We start from the raw sequence: 24,670 nt of genomic DNA, 5'->3' as shown, positions 1-24,670 counted from the left end.
CTATGGCAGCTAATTAGTGCGACTAGATTCCAAACTTATGAGTCGCCAGCGGGACACAGATTGTCCTCACTGAAGGTTTGCCAAGAGCAGAGCCTGCCCAGTCCGTCATCGTTTCTGCGTCATTCTGAAGCCTCTAATGGCCGCTTGGCTGCCGGTCAGAATAGCTATGTTACGTTTTGGGCTCGTATCATGTCCCAGCCATCGACAGGCTTCCAGTATCGCCAGTACTTCCGCGTGTAACACACTGGCGAAAATACGACTTGGACATACTGTGTGTATCCGAGAAAACTCCCGCACCGAATCCACAGATCACCTTTGACCTATCGATGAACACTACCATGGCATAGGCTTGCAACACGCCACCGGGTTTCCACTGTAATCTGATTGGAAAGCCCCACAGCAAAGTTCCCTGTAAAGTTGCATGTAGCGTAGTCTGTGAAGAAAGCCCAGGGTCCCGGAGGTACTTCATTTTGGATCCGGACTCACGTAATCTGATAACATCGCACGCTACAGCATATTGTGGAAGTCTAAGGAGACGAGGTGTGGGACCAGATTGAGAGCATCAGCCGGGTAGGAGGCTGCAAATCCACAAGTGGCTCTTTGAATCCTATGCAGCTTTATTCTATTGTACTTTTTGCTCAGCGCTTGCCATCACAGAGTAGAACTGTACGTTAGGATGGAACGTACTACTACTGTGTAGATCCAAAGAACCATCAACAGCCGCAGGCCAAATTCCCTTGCATTGGCTCTCTTTTAGGCAGAGAAGGGTATAGAAACCTTCTCAACCCTCAGTCCTATGTTCAATTTCAAATTTAGTTTTGGATCCAGGATTACACCCAGATACTTGACATTCACCTGCGGGAGGTGCAATTCAGGTACTCTTTTCTTGGTGGTGAATAGCGTCAGTTTAATTGAATTTATTTCCAGTTTGCATCTTGCGGCCCACAAGTGCACCTAATGGATGGAAGCATTCCTGACCCCAATATAACCAAGTTTTCGGCTTACGCCGCCATCTTCATCCCGCTCCTGCCCAATATGCGTAAAATTTCTTTCGCCACTATCAACCAGAGCACTGGAGAGATGGCGCTACCCTGCGGTGCTCCTTGCAATTCTGGTGAAGCGACTACCTTCCGGATCAGATTGGATTATCTTTGTTAACCTTAGCATGGATATTACCCAATGCATAAGAAACCCTTCCAATGCAATACTGGTTAAGTCTTCCTTGATGGCGTTCGTACCAACGTTACTGAATGTCTAATCTATATGCGGAGGGCAGCTAGAGTATACTGCTTGTACTGTAGTGACCACTCAACTGTGCCAATTAACTCGTGGAAAGCGTTTTCTGCGAATTTACCTTTGAGGTGGGCGTATGTCTAGGTTGCGGTCTTTAACAGTATGAGGTGAGACTGATTGATCGAAAGTCCTTGGCGGATTCATGGCCGCACCTGCCGGTTTCCAGTATCAAAACCTCACGTGCGCGTCTCCAAGAGTGTGGTACGTACCCAAAGAGATACAGCTCCGATAACTCTCGACAAGCCACGGCACAACCTTTTCTTGCTACTTTTGTAGCAGGACTGGCATTATTCCCGAAGATATGTACATATATTCTGGTCATTCATTTCGAATGCTTTTCCAGAAGTAATCCTTGCCTTAGCAATAATATAAAGCAATGTGTCATGTACAAGCTTATATTATTTCTATATACCGTCAATGAATTTAGATTGGTTCATAGTATGAGAGCATAAGTTAGGACATCTCCTAGGAGAAGATCTTAACTAAACCAAAGACCGGAGAAAATTCCCTGTTTTAACAGCTCAATAGGAAATTTCGAGACCGTTTAAAACCCGAATCATGCCGATACCTGTCTCGCTGGCTATACGCAAACATGTATTTTTTTGCAGCTGTTTGCAGGTGTTTATCGGGACCAGAAAGAGGTATGCATCAGCATGATACAGCACAAATGAGCTAAAAGGATACTCCGCAGGACGATACATAAAAGCAAAGCTCACTGCTGACAGGGACTCGTCGAGGAGGTGGACAGAAATCCATGGGATTCCATTATATACTGGCCACTGGTCACCACATCGCTTTTCATTGAATTCTAAACAGATGAATCAAGGGTCAAGAGACAAAAATCCGGCCGTTTTTAAGGTTTTGCGTAAAAGAAAACCTTGAGAAAGATCGGTTTTGGTTAAAAAAGTACCAAAGGATCTGACGGAAGTCATGGAGTTTTCCATATACAGAATCTCGTCGTCAAAGTCCAATCTGTTTAAATAAATAATAAATAGTAAATTTGAAATAATAAAAAACTTGTTATTTCTTTTTCGCTGGTGTAGATATTTATTCTTGCAAATACCGATATTTCGGGAACCACTTGTTCCCTTCATCAGTGCTAACAAGTCTCATTTGTTATCCTTCTCATTAACATCATTCTGGTTTTTTTTTTATTGAAAGCCCATATTTAAAAAACCAACAGTTAATGCGGTTAAGGGCGCGTCGTATATTTCTACACATCATAACAGCTCTATGACGACATTAGAAGGTGTTTTGGAGAGGCGCACTGTCAAAAGCTCCTTCAATGTCCACGAACGCCCCATCCTGTATTCGCCTTTCAAAATTTTGTCCTCTATTTTGAAGACCAAGGAATGAAGAGGTTTCATTTAATGGGTGCAGCCTTCGAGCCTTCTCGTTATGTTATGCTCAACCAGTCTCTCCGGACATTGAATGATATTAAGCTAATTTGCCTGAAGTTCTTTGGATACAAATAGTCATCTTTCCCAGACTCCGACATTAAAACTGCCTCAACCTTCACTACCAAGAGGTAGGCACGTAGCACAGAGCAAATCATGTTAGAAAAACACTTCCTAAAAGTCGCTCTAGATTGTTTGTACCCTCCTTTAGTATCGCTGGATAAATGGATAGGTCTCATCCATTCCAAGTATTTTGAAAGCAGCTCTTGTTTTTGAATGGTTCCTATTTTGACATTTTCGTGTTGAAAAGTTTTTAGAAATCGCTAATTGTCCCCCTTCCACTTAAGTCATCTGTGTTCCAAGATGGTGTACTTTAAAGAGAGTTTGCATTGATTCAAGGCCGGAGTCTGTGTGTTTCTCATAAAAGTTCTAAAGGGGCCTCGTTTCGAACTTCTTACGAACCTTTTATATTGACGCTGGGATTCCTTGAAATTGAAACAGTTTCTATTTAGAAGTATGATTGAGAAGTCGTTTGGTTGATTTTCTGGGTTTTGCCTCAGGTAATAGGAGAAGCTTCTTGAAAGTATTCCAAAAGTGCACGATTCAGTGTTTCCAATTAAGCTTCGATATCTAAAGGACTTCATAGTCACCGAAAGAACGTTATTACTAAAAAGGTCGTTCAGCCTTGTCCAATCCGTTTCGTAGGATTCCGGCTTGGTGTCAGTAGAATAAAGTCTAAGTAACGGTGATCTGAAAATATGAAAGTGGCCAATTTCTAAGCAACTCTAACACCCTTGAAGTGCAGATTGTCAGGTTAAGTACTTCACTTTTCCTTGGTCGGACGGACTTTGGGTCACATGTTACGTTCGCAGTCATGAAAGCAGCTGAAGTGATGGAATCAGCTTGTTTCTTCTAGGATTCCATTTGCTACTCCATTAACCTGGTATTGTAATATGATCGCATGTTGAGGCAGTTTTGTACCCAGATCTAGGGTACAAAACTATCTCAACATGGTTGCTTTTGATGTACAATTTGATGTCAGCGCGCAGCCCTATGGTTTTAACGGTTGTAGAAGATCCTAATCTCTTTACTGATTATTTCCACAGATTTTGGTAGATCGAATCGATGGCTATTGTACAGAAGAGTAAGTGTAGTACTGCGGTTTTGGCACTCAGCAAATTCATTTGTTGCACCTTTATGTTTTTAGACATTAGTGTAATTTCAATGCTGATAAATCGGTCCTAACTGAAGAGCCGGCCGCGTCCAATGTGTTATCAGCTTGTCCGAAAGTTCTCTGCCCTTGCGTCGGATTTATCTGAATACTCCCGGACTCAGTGGTGCAGCAGCATCAATGTCCTCGTGGCCGAGAAGCTTCGCTTTGATGGAAGCTCAATGCTTATCAATTTTCTCAAGCGGGCTACTAAATATATTTGCCGTCCGTACAGCAGGGTAGCTTTCACACTGTCGAACGATAGTTGGATCATACAAGTGGGCAATTTTGAACCCGCGAGAAGTAGCGGACCCAACACGCAACTGACCATGAGATAGTAATCCCTTTCGAGGCTAATATCTACGCCTCTCTTGTTACGCGCATTTAGGAGACAACTCCTAAATCTACTGCTGATCACAAAGTGGTAGATTTGTGATCAACCAATGACGAGGCTTGAGGTTGATGCTTAAGAAATCCACAAACTAACCACCATTATCGTTACGTTCGCCAAGACCGTGGTTCCCCATCGCAAGTCCCGGCAAGGTGCTGCCAGAGCTCACCTTTGCATTCAGATCACCCATCATGATCACAATCTCACCTTCAGGAAGCCTCCTCTGAACTCTGTGTAATTGCCCGCTTTCTCCACTATATCGGATCGGAACCTTGCAGGCTCCCAGGTCAAAATAGTGCGCCATGTGGTAGCCGTCAGAAGCAAGCCGACACCGGATTCGTGTTTGCTATTACTTCGCTTTCCAGTGTACAAAGACACATTTCTGGGAGAGGAATAGTAGTGCTCTCCAAGGTCTCACCACCTTTCTTCGCTTAGGCCAGTTTATGGGAAATCCCGCTCAAGTTGGAGAAAACGAGCATGCGGGCTACCGTTGCATTCCCTAGTCTATTGTTTAAAACTGTCAATCCTTTGGGGATGAATGGTATCGATGATTTACTCACCACGTAGTTTGCTAGTATAGGTGCAGACCCTCTCCGTTGCTGTGTCAAACTAGCCTATGTATTCCTATATGTTTTCTGTTTTTGGCTAAGACAGTATACTATCTGAAAGCCGACTAAGGAAATTACGTCGTTATTGTGGACAAAACTAGATACGACAAGGCTGTCACTACTAAATTGAGCAAAAGGGGACTTTTTTAAATTGCAAAAGAATTCTATACTTGGCAAGGTACTGTCAAAAGATACAGTCATCACGATCAAAATGCCATTTTTAGAAAATCACTTTGCTTATCGACTTGTTTTAGTTGCCCAATGGTAGCCTCCTTACCGTCTGCATTGGAAGTCTCCGTTAGTACTATTGCAAACGCTTATTGATAATACTCGTTGTCGCGACAATCCAATTGAATTTGAGCCTTGAAGCGTGTTGGAGCATTTTATTCAAGGGTTTAAGAGTACACTACAAAAAGATCATACCCTATAGGATACACTCAGCCGTGATTATTATCCTAATTTGGCTCAGATACTCACTCATAACTGAGTCGGCTGTTATTTGACAGCCACAATGACTGGCTTAGAAGTTCATTGTGATATCTTTAACCACTGTAGAAAGTGTGGCTCATTTTTACGTGATTAGAATACACTCTCTCTTTAGACTTTAGGATCTTCTCCTCTACGAACCTTTGATTACTTCAAAACAACCCTTCCTAGCAAGCATACATCTATTATTATTATAAATTAAACGTCTTCTTAGATCATACTGAAAAGTTCTACTTCTAATGAACCATTGTTTCATAGCACAGCACAACAATATCACCAGAAGTGCGAATTTGCCAAATTTTTAACTCCAATTCCTAAAAAATGCCTCAGTTCGCCTAAAATGTTATCCAGTGGTCATCCAATCACAGCTTTTTCTGATGTTTATCTATATCGTCATTTTGTATTAATATAGAAGTGTTTTTATGAAATAGCTTTATCAATTCAAGTAGATGAAGTCCTCTTACTAACAATTATCTACGTGCCACCTAACGATAAGCTGACCATGTAGAAGTTTCTGCAGTTACTTAGAACACTGATTTCGAGAAGTACTGCGATATCTTGAAAATACTAACAATCATATAGCACGTATTGCTACATATCTAAACGCGCATGTAATATCTTCGGAATGTAAAGGCCGATTCGACTGGAAAATTCCTCCTGCATTTTCCGACATGCTAATAGAGTTGAGTAATTAAAAAGAGAAAACGACAGAACCGATCCAAATTACAGTTAATCTTCTGAAAATTCTTCATCATCTTCGTCACTCACACCAGGGATTTCCAATTTCTATTTCACTGGCTCCACTATTTGAATAAGGTAACCACTATTACAAACATTATTACAATTACAGTCACGCATATCTCCATATCTCTCGATTCGCAGCCTCAAGCTTCAAGTCTCCAGATTCCATTTGGGGTTCAGGTTGAAACGCTGATAAACAAAAGCACGAAATCGCATAAACTTCCAAACGTTTCCAACTATCTGTAGTACAATAATATGTACGCCCCCCTCCGCCGAAGAAAGTTAATCGTCGCAGTCGCCACGAATGTGGAGTTATCTGTATCTCACCTTTTCATTGAAGAATATACTCATATTGTAAGATCGGTGCGCCGTGTGACAGTGGCAGCGGGGCACAAGTTACTCACCAAAGGTATTCTACGTGCGATTCTTCCAATTCACACACATACCAAACAGTAATATCTGTATCTGGCTCGAATTATTTTTGCTGAATGAAATCTTCTTTTTTAACCGCCCATAATTCTCAAGTCTCAACCCATTCCAATTCCCATTTCCCATTCGAATCTGATTTTGAAACCAAGACCAACTGGATCCGGAGTTCGGAGAAAGGCCATTTCCATTTCCTCTGTACTCGACGGGGTCTAAAACTGAAGAAGAAATCTTCAAGACGTTGGTTGAGTCAAGCCAAGACTTTGAGACAAGAAAGTTGCTCACCTGAGGTCGCGTGTGTTATTTGGCAAAGAAGTTTTCAGTATCGGAATTTCAGTTCTCGCGCATCCAAAGTTTCCAAGATCGCCAAACGTGCGACACCTTCCATCAGAATTGTACCTGTTATTGAAATTGTGCGCTAATCGTTATCACGGACGCACGGTCTGCAGTCGTTTCGCTGAGGGAAGTTACACGAAACTCGTAGGGAGGAACGGAAGTGTCTTGTGCGACCAGTTCGTTCGGAGACGTGGAGAAAGTGAAAGTAGCCAGGACCAGGACACAGAAGGACTACAGTCTATGAAGCCTGCTGTTGTTATTGCACCGGTGATCTCAGCAGGTACTCAAATAGTTTAGTTCCTTGTCAGGAACCCGCGGATTGTGATAGTGGAGCTTGCCCGAAAACTGATAGTGATTATGCGTGCTGAAATGCATCGAGCCCTTACCATACACTCGTGAAGAAAACATTGATGGGATTAACTTCGGATGACTTAATTTCGAACTAAGGATTATTTGCATCCCGGAAATTTCAGTGAACTCCGAAAATGGAATCTAATGCGAAGACTCAGTTGTTGGTGAAGAAGTCGTTACTTTGTGTGTTTGATTGATCCTTGAAGTGGTTAGTCGGGAAGGTTACGGAATACCAAGTGCACAGCTTCCAAGAGTGGTTATCTCATTGCACCCGCATCAACAGCATATGTGTACCTATTGTTTACTGTCTAGTGGCATTTCACCTAGTAAGCCTTTTTGAACCCCTATTACAAAACTGTGCCAAATTCAGATTCAAACATAATTGAGCCGCGGGCCTAGAAGCTATAGTTAATCGTTAACCGCCATAACCGTTGTAAGAGTTTCGTGTTTTCACGTATTTCTTGTGTCGCGGGCCGCAACAATATTCTAACCTCATTCTTAGAAAGTTGCGCTAGTGCCGTATCGCGCGAAACGCTCTAGGTAGTTAGTGTGTTATTTAGAACAATTTCTCTTTGCAAAGAGACGTAACTGTAAAAAAAAACAACAAACGGAAAACATAACGAAAAACCAAGTGAATAATAAATCTAGCCGGAGAAGAATACTAGTGTATGTGGAAGAGCAGGAGGAAAACGCGTAGCTTAAGAAGAAGAAACAGAAGTGACGCTAGCGAAGAAGATCCGCAATTGAAATAACTGAAGAAGAAAGTTCGGCTTTTCACATTTCCATGCATACAAGCCCAGTGGCTGCAAGTACTATTGGCTAGCTCGCTGCTTGACGGAAGTGTGCAAGTGTATGAATGTATGTCGCGGAACAGTCGCTGCTTTTCTTACTCACATGTGTATTAGTTCCCAGGTGATCTTTTATCTGTTGGCCTAATAATATCCGCGCCAGCCTATTCTACCTGTTCACAGATATATTTGGAATGTACTAAGTCTTATCATTTGCGCATAGTTCGGTGCGAATCTAAATGGATAATTAGCAGTTAATTGGACCGTTTTAAAGCCTGCATACATACATATATGTATATTCTGTGTGAACCTTATCATCAGCGATTATCTCAGGTGTCTCGTTTTTTTATCTGTACGGAAAATAGAAAACTAGAAACAATCCAATTTGATTCGAACATCTACTGAATCTAAGCTCTACCAGAAGACTGAACTTACAGAGATACTTTATCTCTCGGTTTGGATTAAAATAGTATTGGTGAAATACAATAATAATCATCAACGGATGATCGGGTCGAATCGAATTGAATCCGATCGACTCGACACCTCTCACTCTTAAGGAATATTGCGAAAGTATGATGACGAATGTTTTTATCAAAAAAATGGCACAATCGCAACCGAATTGTCAATACACAACAAGATATTGCTGTAAGTATTTTTATGGTTAATTTCATTTAGAAACCAGTCAGTTTTCCAGCTGGGAAAATGTGTAGTAAAGTTTTTATTTTAAGCTTCATGTGCAAGGTTTGCGAAAACGAATTCATTATCTATTAATTTGTCAATCACATCAACCAAACGAACAACAAACGCTGATAAGCTGCTGAAAATATTGTATACCCAGCAAGGACACGCTGATATGGATGTGCATACAACACATAATAATTTATATATGGGTATCAATGCCTACATCAAGGGCTGAAAGCGGTGTATAGACGTCTTTTACCATTTAATAAATTTAAAAACATTTTAATCAGGGCGATTCCTTGCTGCTCCTTTATACGTGGGATGCCTACAAGTTGACTTCCGAGGTTGACTATTGTCAACACTAAAGTATAAATCGCAGAAGAGAAAGTAGCCGAAATTGATTGTACAAGTGGGTCAGCGCCGTGTTTGGCTGAACCATGATAGGCGGGTGATGCGTACTTGCTTGTTTCTTTGCTAGCAATATGGGAAACGGCCAGGGTTTTTCCAATCAGCTTCTATCGGACCTCATCTGATTCTCTTACCAAACTATTTTTTGAGGCATTTAACTGAAAGCAAAATGTGTCCCAAGCTTGGAATCTGGAAATAGTTGCATAAATGTAGGAACAGAGTGTGAAATCGATAGCGTCGATAGCATGTTCCCACCGCTCCCACGTCCGTCCAGACAAGATGGAAAGGGGGTGGTTACCTCCGATCAAGCAGTTTTTTCCGTGCCTGAAATAGAGAGATTTTAACAAAATTAAATTCGAGGAGGGAGCGCAGTTTTCATTTCGATTCGGATTTTTTTCAATGGCCTTGACTAATAATAAAGCAAGGACTTCAAATGTTGTGTCAGATATTATTATTATCACTGAATTATTAGTTTCTGTTTCGAAAAATCTAAAAGTGGACCAGTCCTATAAAAGAGAAAGAAGTTCTTATGATCTTGTAAAAGAAAATATGTTAATCCCTTGTTCTATATAAGTCTTACATATCGTCACGAGGGTACACTGTCATTATTATGCTTTCATGTTTTCTTTAATATTGAGCGATTCGATTTCGTCCGAAAATTTAATTTTTGCAGGTAACCTATGCAACCATAGTGCGATGGTTGAAAGGGTAGGGGCTTAGACTCACAATCTTGCCGCTCTGAGTGCCAATTCAAGTCGTAATGGATGTTTGTGTTCGTCTTTGTGTTTGTCTTGCTGCTGTGAGCTTATTACTTGCACATCATCAATCGTGATGATAATGAAGTTAGGACACAGAGTCACTGAAAAATAAGGATGAATGAAAAAAAAAACAATCACTACAAAAAGACTACGTTGACGCCTGGCACTCCACAATCCACAAGGCAGTGAACAGACGATATATAACTAATCTACACGATTTTATTAGTTCATTCCTGTAACACCCGTTTGCTATCGAATATTCAAAAAATTTTACTGGAATATCAAGAAAAATCAATAACAAAAATTAATTAATTTCTACATCGATCGAAGTACGCCATAGATTTTGAGTAGAATTCTCGATCATTTGCTTCGAAAGTCTATTAAACTCTTTCTCAATTCTCAGCTGATGATGGTTAAAATCAGTTGGTTACGTGAGGTTGATTTGACTCTCCATCCAGCTCACCAAACATTGCCGCGGCTAAGAAAAGGGAACGATCAAATTGACGCAGCTGGGATCTACCAACTAAATCTGAGCTTGAGATGAGGTTTTTCACCAAATTTCGACAAAATTTCATCAGCCTTGAACTCAACGTTAACCAAAGCAAAACACACAATCCCCGTTTTGAGCACTTTGACAAGCCATTCTCTTATCAGTTAGTCATTAGAAAGGTCTGCATGGTGCGCAAACTTAATGCAAGACGATCGAACATGCTATACCTAATCTATACTTTTTTTCAACCTAGACGATAAGTTTCCAAGCAGAGCGAAATTAGGCCACGCTTCAAATAGTTTATCCTCCAGAATTCACACTTCCATTTAACTCTGATTTGAATCACAATCATAAAGTTATGGAAATTCCCCAATAGTGATTTAACCGATCTTAAGTAGCTTTTGAATGTTTCTCATCTTATTTAGGCGTGAATCAACTGATTCTTCTGGTGGCTGTAGAAATTATTTTCAAAATAATTTGTTGAACTCTGTTAGCTTCTCAAAAAAATGATTCATGTGTACTCAAATTCGGGAGAGGATTCGAAATTATGCTCGCATATTGCAATGTTCTGTATACTAGCAGTCACCTTTCGTGTTTGAGTCATGTATTTCGTTTTGGATTCGTACGAAGCATCGATCGGGCAAGAATATCCACGTTAATTATGTACGTTACCTGTTGCGAGGATTTTAACAGTAACGTTCTTCTGGTATCAACTGAGGCCATTTTCCTGACGACGTGTTCGAGTACCAAGCTGAAGAGGGTGCGGGCGTGACCATCCCCTAGCTTAAGTCCTGACAGTATAAGAAAGTTTTGCGTCAGTTAATTTTAGTTTTTTACCTAGCCCTCGTTGTTAATCATTCTTGCTTTCAGTAGCCGGGCTAGCTTCGTTATTTTTTTAGTTCGATCATTATTCTGTACAGAGCATTACGATTTACACTATCGTTGGCTTGACAGAAGTCAAGCTAGGGGGTACATCGATGTCATATTCTCAGTATTTTTCAAACTCCTGCTTAACCACGAATATCTGGTGCATTGTCGATCATCCGGATCTGAAGCCACCTTGGTATTTCCCGGTGATTGTATCTGTATACTCTCTCAGTCAACGTTGGATTATATTCGTCAGCGCCTTGTAGCATTTACACAGCAATGAGATCCCTTTTTAGTTTTCGCATTGCAGACGATCACCTTGTTCGTGCACTGGACAAATTACACTTTTCCTCCAGACGTCAGGTATTTGTTCAGTTGTCAAAATTCTGCTGATTAGTTTGTAGATTTGGCAGGTGAGCTCTACTCTGCATTCTTTAAAGAGATCGGCTGGGATGTCATCGACTCTGGGAGCTTGATGTGATTTTAATTTAAACGAAGTTGCCCCTACTTCGGACAAAGTCGGAAGTGCGAGCACGTATTCTCCGTTTCGGTCATCCGGAATGACAAAGGGGTGGAAATCTGCCGTCTTTGGGATCAAGAAGTCTTGAAAATACTGAACCCACCTTGCTTTTATTTGAGTCGCGTCGCTGATAGTATTGCCATTCTGATCTGATCTACAGCTGTTGGTTCGCAATTTAAAACTTCTCCTTATCTGTTTCACTGAACTAAATGCTACTCGTACGTCGTTCTTTTTCAAGTTGTCGTCAGGTGTCAAAATTTTGCTGTTATTGAATTTTTGTTGTTTTCATATATCATACATATGTTCTTGGCGTATCGCTTTAGTTCGTGATACTTGTCTTTTCTGGCTTGGGTTCGTCCTTCGATTGGTAGTAGGTAAACTTCGTTTTTTTGTTAATTGTCCTTCGTCCTTCGATTGGTAGTAGGTAAACTTCGTTTTTTTGTTAATTGCTTCCAGGCAGACATCATTGAATGTGGACATGTAATCCACTTTGACCGTGGCGTCTTTCAGCTTTTCCAAATTGATTGTAGGAGTCCAATTCCTGTGGCTTTGGCTTTTCGATAACGATATTTCCATTTAGCTAGGAAATGGTCCGAGCCACAGTTAAGACCTTGTAGCCAGTCCTCACGTGCAATATGTTTGAGGCAGCTCTTTTCTCAATGAGGTCATGATCGATTTGATTGAATGTCTGCCAGTTCACGTTATTTTATTTATGTTCTTAAGAGGGAAACAGCCGGAACTTACTTCTAAAGAAGAAATAAAAACATCAAATTGTACTGGGCAAGTAAGAACAATAAATATAAGAGAATACAACTTTGAAACCGTTGGAAATCACAGCCAATAACAGCTAGGACGACGAAATCCGCGCATAATTATTGGTAGCAAATACAGCCTATTTCAGCTTACAAAACCTGAACCGCCCGGAACGTCATATCATAGGGTCAAAGCTTTTACTGTACAAAACAATAATCCGGCCCATCTTCATGTATTCGTCAAAGACTTGGGTTCTTAGCAAGCAAAGTGTCAACCTCTAAACGCCATGCGAGAAAGGAATCCTCCGAAGAACATTTGATTCCTTACTAGAGGATGGACGATTCCGTAGCCTATATGACGATGAAGATGAAGGGATGGCAAAGGCCAGTCAGCTTTTTGGGATATCAAATTGGTGGAACTCAATGCAAATCCCCGATGCCTGGAGCCCTTTTCTAAACCCAGCCTAGACCCGACACTGGTTGTTGCGCCGTTGATGATGATCATAATTATCCTAGAATTTAGCAAATGAATTTTTTAGGCAGTACTACATATTCTACTTTAAGCAAACTTACATTCATCGGAAAATCGCTCTGCGTTGATGACCAGAGTTGCCTTTGAGAAATTTTCGCCAAGTGTCTGGATCCACAGTGATGGGACCAGAGCTAGCACTTGGTATCCGACCATCCACTGTCATGCCTACTTTGAAAGACGAAATCCAAAGAAATATGATTCCTGCCCGCAGTTGAAAATAACTTTGTGAAAGAACCCGGGGCCTCTAGAACAGCATTTTTATTGTCCCGTTACAAGTGGGGCATGAAATTCCTGGTATGACTTTTCCGAGATAATAATAATCTTTGGCGCAACAATACATATTGGATCAGGGACTTGAAGTATGTAGGAGCACTTAATTCAACCGTAACGGTACACTACAGTACACTGTAGGAGGCAATGCGGTCAGCATTGCGCTCGCCCAAGATTATCACATTGATTTGACTCAGGTACTCATTCATAGTTGAGTCGACTCGTATCCGACATTCAATCACGATAACAAATTGCTTTGCCACCAATGAGATTTGCATCGCGGCCTTCAGCTACGACACCCCAGCACTCTAATCACTTGAGCGAACTGGACAGTTTCTTGGGATACTGCTCCTTGGTCTGGGCTATATGTAGGCAATATAACGAAGAGGAGTAGACGACCCTGTCCTTGATGTACAACTGTCCGGTTTTCTTAGACCTCAGACGAAGATACCTCGGCAAGGTTTTCTTTAACGAAGAATCTGGACACCCTCTGCCTCTGGAAGATGTAATCAGATTAGAAAAAGCCTGCGGGAATTAGCGAAGTGATTTTAGGAGATACGGTAAAATTTATCGCAATGTCGTCCGTCCAGTCGCTCTCTATGGTTCTGAGTGTTGGCCGACTATAAAAGACAATGAATGGCATCTTGCGGTAATGGAGACGAAGATGCTACGTTGGACTAGTGGCGTCACACGTTTAAATCACATCCGAAATGAGGATATCCGCGATCGTTATGGGGTTGCACCGATCGTGGAAAAGTTGCGAGAGAGGCGTCTTCGATGGTATGGTCACGCAATTCGTGCAAACAACAATTCACTTGCCAAGATTGGTCTGAACATCGAAGTCGATGGTAAACGACCAAAAGGCAGACCTAAGCAACGGTGGCTTGATACGCTGGATGGGGATTTGAAAGCTTCGAGATTGCACCCAGATCAGGCATTCGATAGAGCCAAATGGCGAAGCCGATCACGAAGAGCCGACCCCGCTTGTGAACGGGACAAAGGCTGAAGAAAAAGAAGAACACGGTACAATGGGCCTAGCAAAAGTTCTGAGAGTTGCGGCTCCCTCCACTAACATAAACTAACTAACTTCGGGCTAACAAATAACCTCCCAATTTCAACTACTGATAAAGTCATGCAAATAACTGATATTATGAAAAAATCAAGTGAAGAATTTCTTCCAAGATCTTGTCTCTGGGACAAAAACATTGGAGTTTTTTATTAATTGTTTCTCAGAAATTTGAGCAGATGGCAAGTATAATGCTTTTCAAAATCCACAACTGGGCAAAAAACCTCCGACTAAAGGTACAAATCTTGTGGTTGATAGATTAATTTTAGATTTTATAATTGAAATTTGGAAGTGTATTATGTCAATGTTTATGCCTAACTCAATTTTTTTACAAGCGGGCCACAGTGAAGAAATTCATGGTTTTTGTATAAATTAAAGCCTATCCCCGATATTTTCTTAAATAAAGACAACATTTATTTTGGATACCAGCTGAGAAACCTCTATAAGACATAATGTAAGCAATTAAACTGGGAAGTTTGGGCCGAATACTAATATTATATGTATTACATTTTCAGTGAGCAATTCTTGTATCAGAAAATAAGATTTGTGAGAAGAAGGTGGCATATCAAATCGTTGGATAACCTGGTTATGTATGCATACAGCAAATGTTCCCTGGCAATTTTTCTAAAAATAACCAAAGATAAAAGAATCTCTGATGACAGAGAAAGATGGCAAAATTAATGCTCGCTAGTCGAAAACAGTTGCTTTTTGCTATCGTCACAGTTGGCTCCATAACATTTCTAATAAGTAGGCAATAAAAACCTAAGGAGAAGGGAAAAAATTGTTTATTTTATGGAATTGAATGACCCATCTTCATCATATTTAATCTCATTCAATATGTATGTCTTAACGTCAGAGGCATATTTTTAAATCGACGAAACCTTAATGGCTTTATCGTCATTATGAAACCCATTCAAATTTAGGTTTTTGTCGAAAAACAAAGTAAATCAAAGAAAAACTGCGTTAAATCATGTCTGAATAAATATATTTTTTGTCACCAGTTTAACTATGAGCTCGATAGGTCCAGTTTTATTTCTGTCCCTCGAAAGCCATACTGACGATCATATCTAGATTTAGAGACAAAAATATCTTAGACTTCGGTATTATAAGCTGCTTTTTTGATTGGCCTACAATTACTTTTTTCCTCGCTGTGATATTCCGAACAGTTATCAGACCTTAAACCTGTACTATCTTGGTAGGGTACCGTTAAGATTCTTCAAATTCGATCTTAGTTGAAAGCTATGTGCCTGCATCGGAAAAAATAAGAACTTTCTTCGCAGACCAAGTCAGAGACCAGCTCTCACTCTAAATTTAGAGATCTTAAATAATAAAGCACTTAATGTTAAGACACTTTCATTTTTTCGCGGACGCAGACGGAGAGGGAGACACTATTATATTCTCAAATTACAACACCTTTAAGTGGATCTGAAAACAAGCCAAGAGTGGCTCAAAATTATATTCGTAAAATTCCGACACTTACACAAATCACTGTACCAGAGAGTAGCAATCCATCTATCATGGATAGCTGAAGCTACAGCAATTTTCTAACTACTCCAGTCGTAGATACTTCTGTGCATCGCGTTGCCAGTCAGTTTGAATTTCTTCTTTAATGTTTTCTACTTGCGTATTTTTGCATGGACGAGTATGTACGTAAGGCTGTGTATGCATTCTCTTCTTTTTTCATTTCGCGCACTGTTCTACTTTCTTTTCGAGTTAATAGCACTAACCTGGAGTGGAGAGATGGAGGATACCTTTACATATCTTAGCGTATTGCATTGTGGATATATGGTTGCACGGATCATGGCGGCATACGAGTATGTGGTATGGTGGAGGCATGTGCGGTTTGGAATGATAATCATACGAAGATAGTCTGCTTGAGAAGGCGGCGGCGTATTCCTATCTATTAGCGGTAAAAAAAGGAAATTGCAACTGATGATAATGTGAATCGCTTTGAATGGCGTCGACCCGGGGAAATCCAACAAAGGAGATAGAAAGGGTAATCTCGGCATCACTTGATAACCTCCGCAAATAAATTTGCAGAAAATCCTTTATTTCGGTTTCAAGACAGCTATTCCTTCAGCACACACTGTCACTAACAAAGTTCGGTATGCATCAAGCAGTCAACTTACCTTTAGCTACCTATGACCAGGTGATATCTTAAGATGCTTTTAGTTTTCGGCGTACACCATGATCTTTAGCAAGTACAACGCTTTCAATGAGGACAGGATACTTCTCTGATATTCAACGCCCAATATTGTTTGCACATTCTGACTTGGGACTGAAAATGGGACAGCAAACAGATGATTAAGATGCGGCTGTAACGGCTAGTGCGTCTGGATTTCACCTTTTTCAGTACAAAGAGGCTTTCATGCAAGTGGTGGACATTATCGCGGCTAACTTCGTTCTTGGAGTTTCATTAACTATCACGCTCGCATTCACTAAATTTCGAGCAGTCTTCTCCTCTTTTCGAGCTGCTTTGTAGCTTCTCTTGGTGCCATGACTGATTGATGGAAAGATACTTGTTGAAATCAGTCGGCCGGTCTAATTTAATCATGTTTCTTTAAAATCCAATCTTTCTTCTGCACTTTGTTGTCTAGTCCACCTTCTTTTCACCTTATCTGGAGTTTCGGCTGTTAGTATTGCTTCTACTGCTAGTATTCACCTGGTGCAGAGTACGTTCATATATCTCCACGGCGTACAGATGCATAATCATCTATATTTTGAAAACTTTCATTGAATACCTCGATCATCGAGATGATCTATATCTGCTACATTTGTTGAAATCTTGGTTGGTTACCTTCCGTGTTCGTTCAACTTGAATAATAGACATTTGAATGAATTTCGAGTACAGTTCGGATTGGAGAATTTAATAACAGCACTATCTACTTAAATCTTTTATGAGTTTTATTCCATGGACCACTATAATTTATGAGCCAGAAATTAAGGTTTGTTAGCTGAAATCTCAAAGGGAAATTTTTGAAAAATGTGCTAAGAGCTAGTCTATGCCGTTTTGGACATATATATATATACTGTTGATTATTTCGGCCGCATCAAATAAATTATGGAAATTCAACAGTTAACAAGAACAAGTTTCACATGATTTTTGTTGAAACAAATTGGATTAAGTGAATCCCATATTTTGGCTGTTTTAGATGGAAACTGCTATGCGGACTGTTCTCAGATGAATTCTTATGGTATATATAATATTTGGGCATCGATGGTACCTTCTAATTACTAATTACTAATCAGGTAGATACCTCACAGATTGAAGAGGTGAAAGATCCATCTATTGAGACAGCATATCTTAGGGGTTACTGATAAGGAAGGGTTCTGTGACTCCTAGAATACACAAATGTCTCTGCGCCAACGTTTCCAGATGGTATAACTATGACAATTATTGGAAAGTTTGTGGACACAGTATGTGAGCGTTTGAATGCAACTTTGTCGTTAATCCACAATTGGTGCTTCCGTAAATGATTCACGATGATTGCCAGGAAGACTGGACTAGTTATGTTTACTAGGAACACAAGGGGGGATGGATGGGGTGAGGTGAGCAGAAGCGATAACAGGGATTAATTCACCTCGTACAAATAATTGAATATTTTTAAGTGTACCTTGACTCGAAGTTAATGTAGAAGCATCATGTCCTGGAACAATATCTGAAATCCTGCACATTGCTCCGGTGTTGTAGGTCTGCGATAGGTAAGACGTGGGAACTTTCACCATAACTGGCTCACTAAATGTGCATATCCATAATAAAGCCCATTTTGATGTACGCATGGATCGTCTGGTGTCTGAGGTTGAACTTTATTAACAGCAGGGAGTTGCTGGCACACCTCCAAAGGCAACGAACACTAGGCTAACCACGGCATTCAAACCTACCTGGAATTAGGGTTAAGTTGACATAAGTTGTCACGGGAACTTGGCACACTAAACAAAGCAGTCTTGATGTGGTTGTCAACGTACTCGAATATTGTTGACAAAAAAGCTAAGAGACTAGCTCGCCAAGAGTCTGGCTCCATAATGGTAGGTTCAGAGTTCGCATTTGGCTAAAGACAATTCGCTGTGCCAGCACCGAAAACCAATCAACCAACAACATCAAACCGCACTGGTCGAACACGAAGAATAAAGATAGGAGAACACAACTTTGAAATCGTTGATCATTTCTCCTATCTAGGGTCGAAAATCACAACCGATAACAGCTACGATGGTGATATCCGCGCACGCTTGTTGTCAACCAACAGAGCCTATTTCAGCTTACAAAAACTGTTCCGCTCGAAACGCCCACCATAGGGTCAAAGCTCTTACTGTATAAGACAATGATCTGAGGACTGGCCTCATGTATTCCTCGGAAACTTGGATTCTTAACAAGAAGAATTGCGCACTCTTGGCCGTGTTCGAGAGAAGTATCCTCCTACATAATGACGAAATCTATGAGCGATACCATGACCGTCAAGTTGTGGATAAAATGCGCTGAATAGGTTACGGTGGGTGGGTCACTTAATCCGTATGAATGAGGATGATCCAGCCCAAAAAGTCTATAAGGGCAATATCTATGATAGAAAAAGAAGATGAGGCAGACCCTGCCTGAGATGGAGCGATGGCGTAGGTCAGGACGTCAGACAGCTTCTATCATTAGAATTGGTGAATTTTGGCGCAAAACGGGATGTCTGAAGTTCCTTATTAATGCAGGCCTAGACCGGATACCAGTTGGTGCGCAGTTGATGATGATGATCCACTGTCAAGTTTACTCTGGAATGTAAAGTTAAAAGGGTTAACACACCGAACGTAAAAATTTGAATTCCAGCCGGCAAGCGGAAATATTTGTGAAAGAGTCCAGGTCTTATAAAGTGCCATTTCATCCGGTTAAATGAAGAATTTGAGTACTCTTTTCTTTAGAAGCCGTCGATTCAGGCAGGAGGCCTTTGAATAGGTGACTTTAGGGGCAGTAGAAAGGGCCTGATCAAATTCCTAAGAGTTGGGAGCTGCGGTTCTCCACATTAAACTAATTGAACCTAAAATGCTCATATTAACTCAAATCGGAAATTGTAATTTATTTTTGTATAAAAAATTTTAGGTGCATGGTAATTTTACAAATGCCATAATTGGAATCGAGTGTCCTAGGGTACAGTAAAGTATTACTTTAACTCTACTCCCACAATATACTGTGATGTATTTTGGAGCTTTGATTTAATATAGAAGCACTATCATAATCTTTTCAAAATGTTCGGCTATTTTCTGAGGATAGGTCCTTTCTCGCTTCGTCGACATATTTTTTGACCCTTATCTCGACTACCAAATTTGACCAAAAAAAAACTGTGACCTGATTCATAAGGTACTCATCGTTGTTTGATACCTTATGTATATACATAAGAAAGAAAAAAAAAAGACTTATATTCACATTCCCTTAAATTCAACCAAACTACTACCCTGGAAATGTTTCTTGAAATATTTTCTTAATAAGATAAAACTGGGAAAAACTGAATTTCGGGAGTATTGATTTCAAGGGATAGTGTGATAAGCTTGCCTCTTTCAGGTGATGCGACTTATCGGACCTGCTTGACCTCTTCAGGTGTAACGATTTTTGACGGATTTGATTCTGTAGAAACCACTGACTCGTTTGTATTGAAAATGTTCGATAGCAGTAAATCGTAGCATTCGATCACTTGTCTATACTTCCTAACGCACAATATCTTGGTGACTTTGTGGCCTTTGCTTTGCCGATTCCTTGGAGAAACCATTGAACTTTTCGATTCTGACTAACACTCTTTCACACCTAATTTTACACATTTTTACCTGTTCTATCCCATATTCGTAAGCCAACTGACTTATTTCAGTTGAAGTTGGGCTGTTCATGAGTTCTGCAGACCTTTTCAGATATGAAACAACATGGTCTGTTTACAATTAGGCATACGCATTTATTTATGACCGTATATCCACAAAAAAATAATATTGGTCAAAGCACCCAGTGGAAGTTATTACACCCGAAATAAGAGGTATTATGTAATCCATTACTCCAAGTCCTTGAAATAGTTGGGGCCATGGGCATACTGCAGGGTGAATTGAGATTCGAATCCTTGGTTCTCAGTGATATTTTTTTAATTTCAGAACATAAAAACATGGCTCAATAGAAAATGATTTACGGCGTACGCCAAACAGTTGCTTATTTTACAAGCCTGAAGAAAGGGGGGGGGGGAGCGTTTTGCCCGGGCCCGGAATATAAATTTCAATGAAAAAAGGGATAAAAGAAGCCCCACATAATTTCCATCCCCATGATTGGATGCTCTTTACTCCACAAGGAAGTGAGTAAGAAACGCTATGGAAGTCTGCTCCTTTCCATGTTGATGCTTATTATAAGCCTTTCTGCAGTAATTTTAGATGCCGTTTCATTGCTTGAGCGGCGGCACAGAAAAAAAGAGGGATTTGACCAAATCATGTAAACCGTACGAGTAAAGCGAAAATATTCAGATGCGTAGCCGCAATGTTCAATTTAGATGCTTATATATGTAAGTAAGTAATAAACTTTAATGTGCAATGCTAGGTTATTTATCTGGGCATAATATATCATTCTCTACATATGCTCATCTCGAAATTTGGAAATACATAAAAGAATAGTTTAAATTTGTAGCTAAAATTTGCACCCCAAAATTCCTCATACATATTTGGAAAACAGAAGAAGCCATTATATTACACGCGCCAACTTCGTGTTTTCTGACTTGTTTTACTACTTCAAAATAAAAGGAACAGTATTATATGAATAAATAACAAAATGCAAAAATCAAATGTAATTTTAGATTACTATCAGATGTCCCTGCATAAATAATAAAACAAGGATCCTCACGGCAACTTGAACTCTAATCCAAAAATTTATGAAAATTCAATATAAACTAGAAACCCATATTATCAAATGCGTCACTGAGAATTCAAATTTAAATTAATAGCAATAATAAAGAATTGAACTCCATAATCTCATGTGCGTCACTAAAAATGCAAAATATCTTGTTCAGAAAAGTGAACATAAGTGGCCGCTTTGTGGAAACATATCTGGATTATTTAAGATTGCATAGAAATATCTGCGAATAAAAAATTAAAATCTATCCAAACTATCAAAAATGTTCAAGAAAATGTTTATGACCATAACCTAAATCAAGAAGAAAATTTATCCTTAGGACCTTGCGCACTACGGCTGACAAGACTTGACACGATACTACAGGACGGTTTTTGGATATCCACTGAGATTGACACAACACGTCACGACAAGATACGATATTTATCTTCAAAACAAAATATTGATATAAATAAAGATTTTAAAATTGATCAAGAATTTGCAACAGCTGTGAAAAAAGCCCGGGAAAAAACCCGAAACGCACCTTCTAAAAGATATATATATAGTTAAAAAAGCCCACGGACCCTCTTCCCGCCCAACCGGACCGAGGGGCGACCAACCTAAGGATGGGCTGAAGGCAACATCCGAAGGCCCGCATCACAGCGATGATACATTTTAACTCAAAGTGTGCACGACCATGCCAAAATGTATTACTACATCCCGATTGTCGCAAACACTTCTGCCAATGACGCGGAGGTTCTATACTACAGAAACATGGATCTTATATCGAAGACAGTGCGGATCAAGACTGAAACCCATTAGGTCAGATTGTTACCAGACAAGACTCTTCGGACTATAACACAGGTTGCAAGGATAACCGCTTTTTGCATCTCCATTTCTAGTCCAGCCCTAAGATCGAGCGTTTTCAGCGCTTTATGTAAGTTCTGCGGGACTAATCCCGTCGCTGAAATTACTACTGGGACTACTTCGATCTTTTGTAGTCTCCAGGTCTGCTTCATATCGTCTGCCAAGGGGCCGTAGTTCCGGATTTTTTCGTGCTGTTTTTCAACAGTGTTCCGGTCCAACGGTACGGCTACATCGATTATAAAGCACGCTCGTTCTTCCTTCAGAAGCAGAACTAGATCGGGTCTGTTATGATTAACACTGTGGTCGGTGGCAATAGTGTGATCCCACAGTAGTTTGACCCGATCATTTTCCAACATTCTCAGATATATATATATATATAATATTACGGAAATTGTTCTGTATACTACTAGTAATCGCTTATTCTACAAAGTTAGTTTCCATGCACACGGCAAGTTGCACGGAAACTGTTTACTTAAAAATATATAGAAAAAGCGCTTAAATTATGTCGTATTTTTATTGTATTATGCCATCTATAGTAGATCAAATTATAAATTCTGGCATCTTCAAAAATAAAATCATGCCTTAGATTTACCTCGTGACTGAATTATTATTATAAAACACAATAATGTTAGGCTACACATGCGAAGAGCAGCTAAAACTAGACTTGCCACGCTTAACATTAAAGCTGTGAAATTACCGATTCAATCAATATGAGCCCTCTACGACATCTAGTAGATATGGACTTAGAATTCCTCAATGCCTTCACGAAAAATCTTATTCTGACCAAGCTTACATAGTTCTGAACTATGAGATATTATACTTACGTTCGTTATAATTTGCACTCGCATTATATTTGCGAATGTATAAAAGCCAGCATTCAACATCTGTGAACGACTTTGGTCATGCTGCGCCCAGTACAGCGGTGAGGCAGCGTCTGATGAGTTGTCTTTGCCTTGGACGAAATCGTAAGATGTCGTAAAATGAATTTGACAGGCAGTCAAGCGGTCAAAATTTTCATTCCTTTGGTGACTTTTACGCCACTATAAATCAGATCAAGTGGTCACCACTGCGAACATTTTTTTCACCGAGTATAGTTGCGTGGGGCAACGAATGAAATACTTCGATTAATACTTTACGAGGCCCATATTAGTTTCGGCATTGACGGGAGTCCGAGAAGGGTTAGTTGCTTCAATGATCCATTCTCAGAATCTACTCAACCTAACTATCTGAAACGGGGTGCGCATGGTATCTAGGCCTCAAAATATCCCATACTGATACTAGTTTAAATAAAGTTAATAATAGCATATAACTATATTCATTTTAAGTATATTTTTTTCGAAATTGACTGGGAACCCCCTTAAGCTTATTCTAGTATTGCAGTAATAAAGGATATACTATAGAGCACGATACTACCAAGTTTAGTGGAAATCACACTATTACTGACAGAGTTATAATAGTTTGAAACTGTCCCTTTTGTACAAATTGATTGCATTCTAACACTTTGAATGTATACCATGCTAAAGTGAATGGTCTGATAAAATTAATGCGAGCTAGGTTCAAATGGGACAAATGCCTCCTTAAATATGCTTTTATAAGCAATACCAACCCAATACCAAAAACCTTTTATACTTGAAGCGTTTAGCTTCCAGTTTTCCGACTTTTTTGACTTAAGTATGCGTAGAAATTTCAAGGTTACTCGCTACCATTTGGAAGACCACTTCATTATTCCTTTTAACAGAACTCTTTGGTCCTGTTGACAAAAAACTGAAACAATCTTCATTCAAAATCTACCACAAATTATATTTGACATGAACAAAAAAATGTTAATTACTTGGTGCCAGGTCTGGACTGGAAGATAGGTGCATTAGAGTCTCCCATTTCATGTGAGGATAGGCATTGCTTCCCTGGAATATGATGCCTGTGTAACTCTACCCGCTTCTCGTTGATTGCAGTCTTCAGTCGACCCAAATCCCTATTAGTAGGCACAAATGCTAGTAAAATGGAGTTTTTGGCCATTGGTTGATATATACAGTCGAACCTGGATATAAGGAATTGCAAGGGAAACTCACTTAAATTCCTTATAAACAAGTTTTCCATTTATCCAGTTTTCCTTATACAGAGGCTTTCAGCAAAAAATTCCTTTTATCCAGGTTTTTAAAATCACCTGGTGTATTTAGTATTACAGCAACTTTGAGTTTTCATTTAAATACAAATAAATAATCCGCATGATAAATAAAATTAAAAAGAGTATATCAATATCAAAGATTCTTTATTTCATAAGTCGTCACTGTAATCAGTCGAATACATAAATGGAATGAGTGTCTATCTCATAGATATTAAGTTTTGAAAAAATCAAATATTTTTGTTTGTTTATCAGTGACCACATTTTCAACGTTTCTTTCAAGAGCGATAATATTTTCGAATATCTTTGGTTCGGTTTCACGCTGTTCAAAAAATTTTGTTAAAGTATGCAGTGCCTCTAACGCTTCCCTCTTCTTTACAAGTTTTATTTCAAGAGTATCGCCGTGATCTTCATCACTATCGTTTTCATTGGTGTCACACATTTGGAGGGTGCTCACAATGTCGTCGACTGTTTGCTCTCCTGT

General features: G+C 39.8%; 1 protein-coding gene across 1 annotated transcript in view; it reads left to right on the top strand.

Moving 5' to 3' along the window:
• The first annotated feature begins 6,430 nt into the window (after positions 1-6,430).
• LOC119651817 (protein jim lovell) overlaps positions 6,431-24,670 on the top strand; it is a 118,498-nt gene continuing 100,258 nt past the window's right edge. The window contains exon 1 of the mRNA XM_038055607.1: positions 6,431-8,672. Coding sequence (XP_037911535.1) covers positions 8,600-8,672 — 73 coding nt within the window. The 5' untranslated portion in view covers positions 6,431-8,599. The remainder of the gene's footprint in view (positions 8,673-24,670) is intronic.

This window comes from Hermetia illucens, chromosome 3 (assembly GCF_905115235.1).
Source record: "Hermetia illucens chromosome 3, iHerIll2.2.curated.20191125, whole genome shotgun sequence".
NCBI lineage: Eukaryota > Metazoa > Arthropoda > Insecta > Diptera > Stratiomyidae > Hermetia > Hermetia illucens.
Note: the sequence above shows the minus strand (reverse complement) of the source record. Positions and strands in the feature narration are given on the sequence as shown.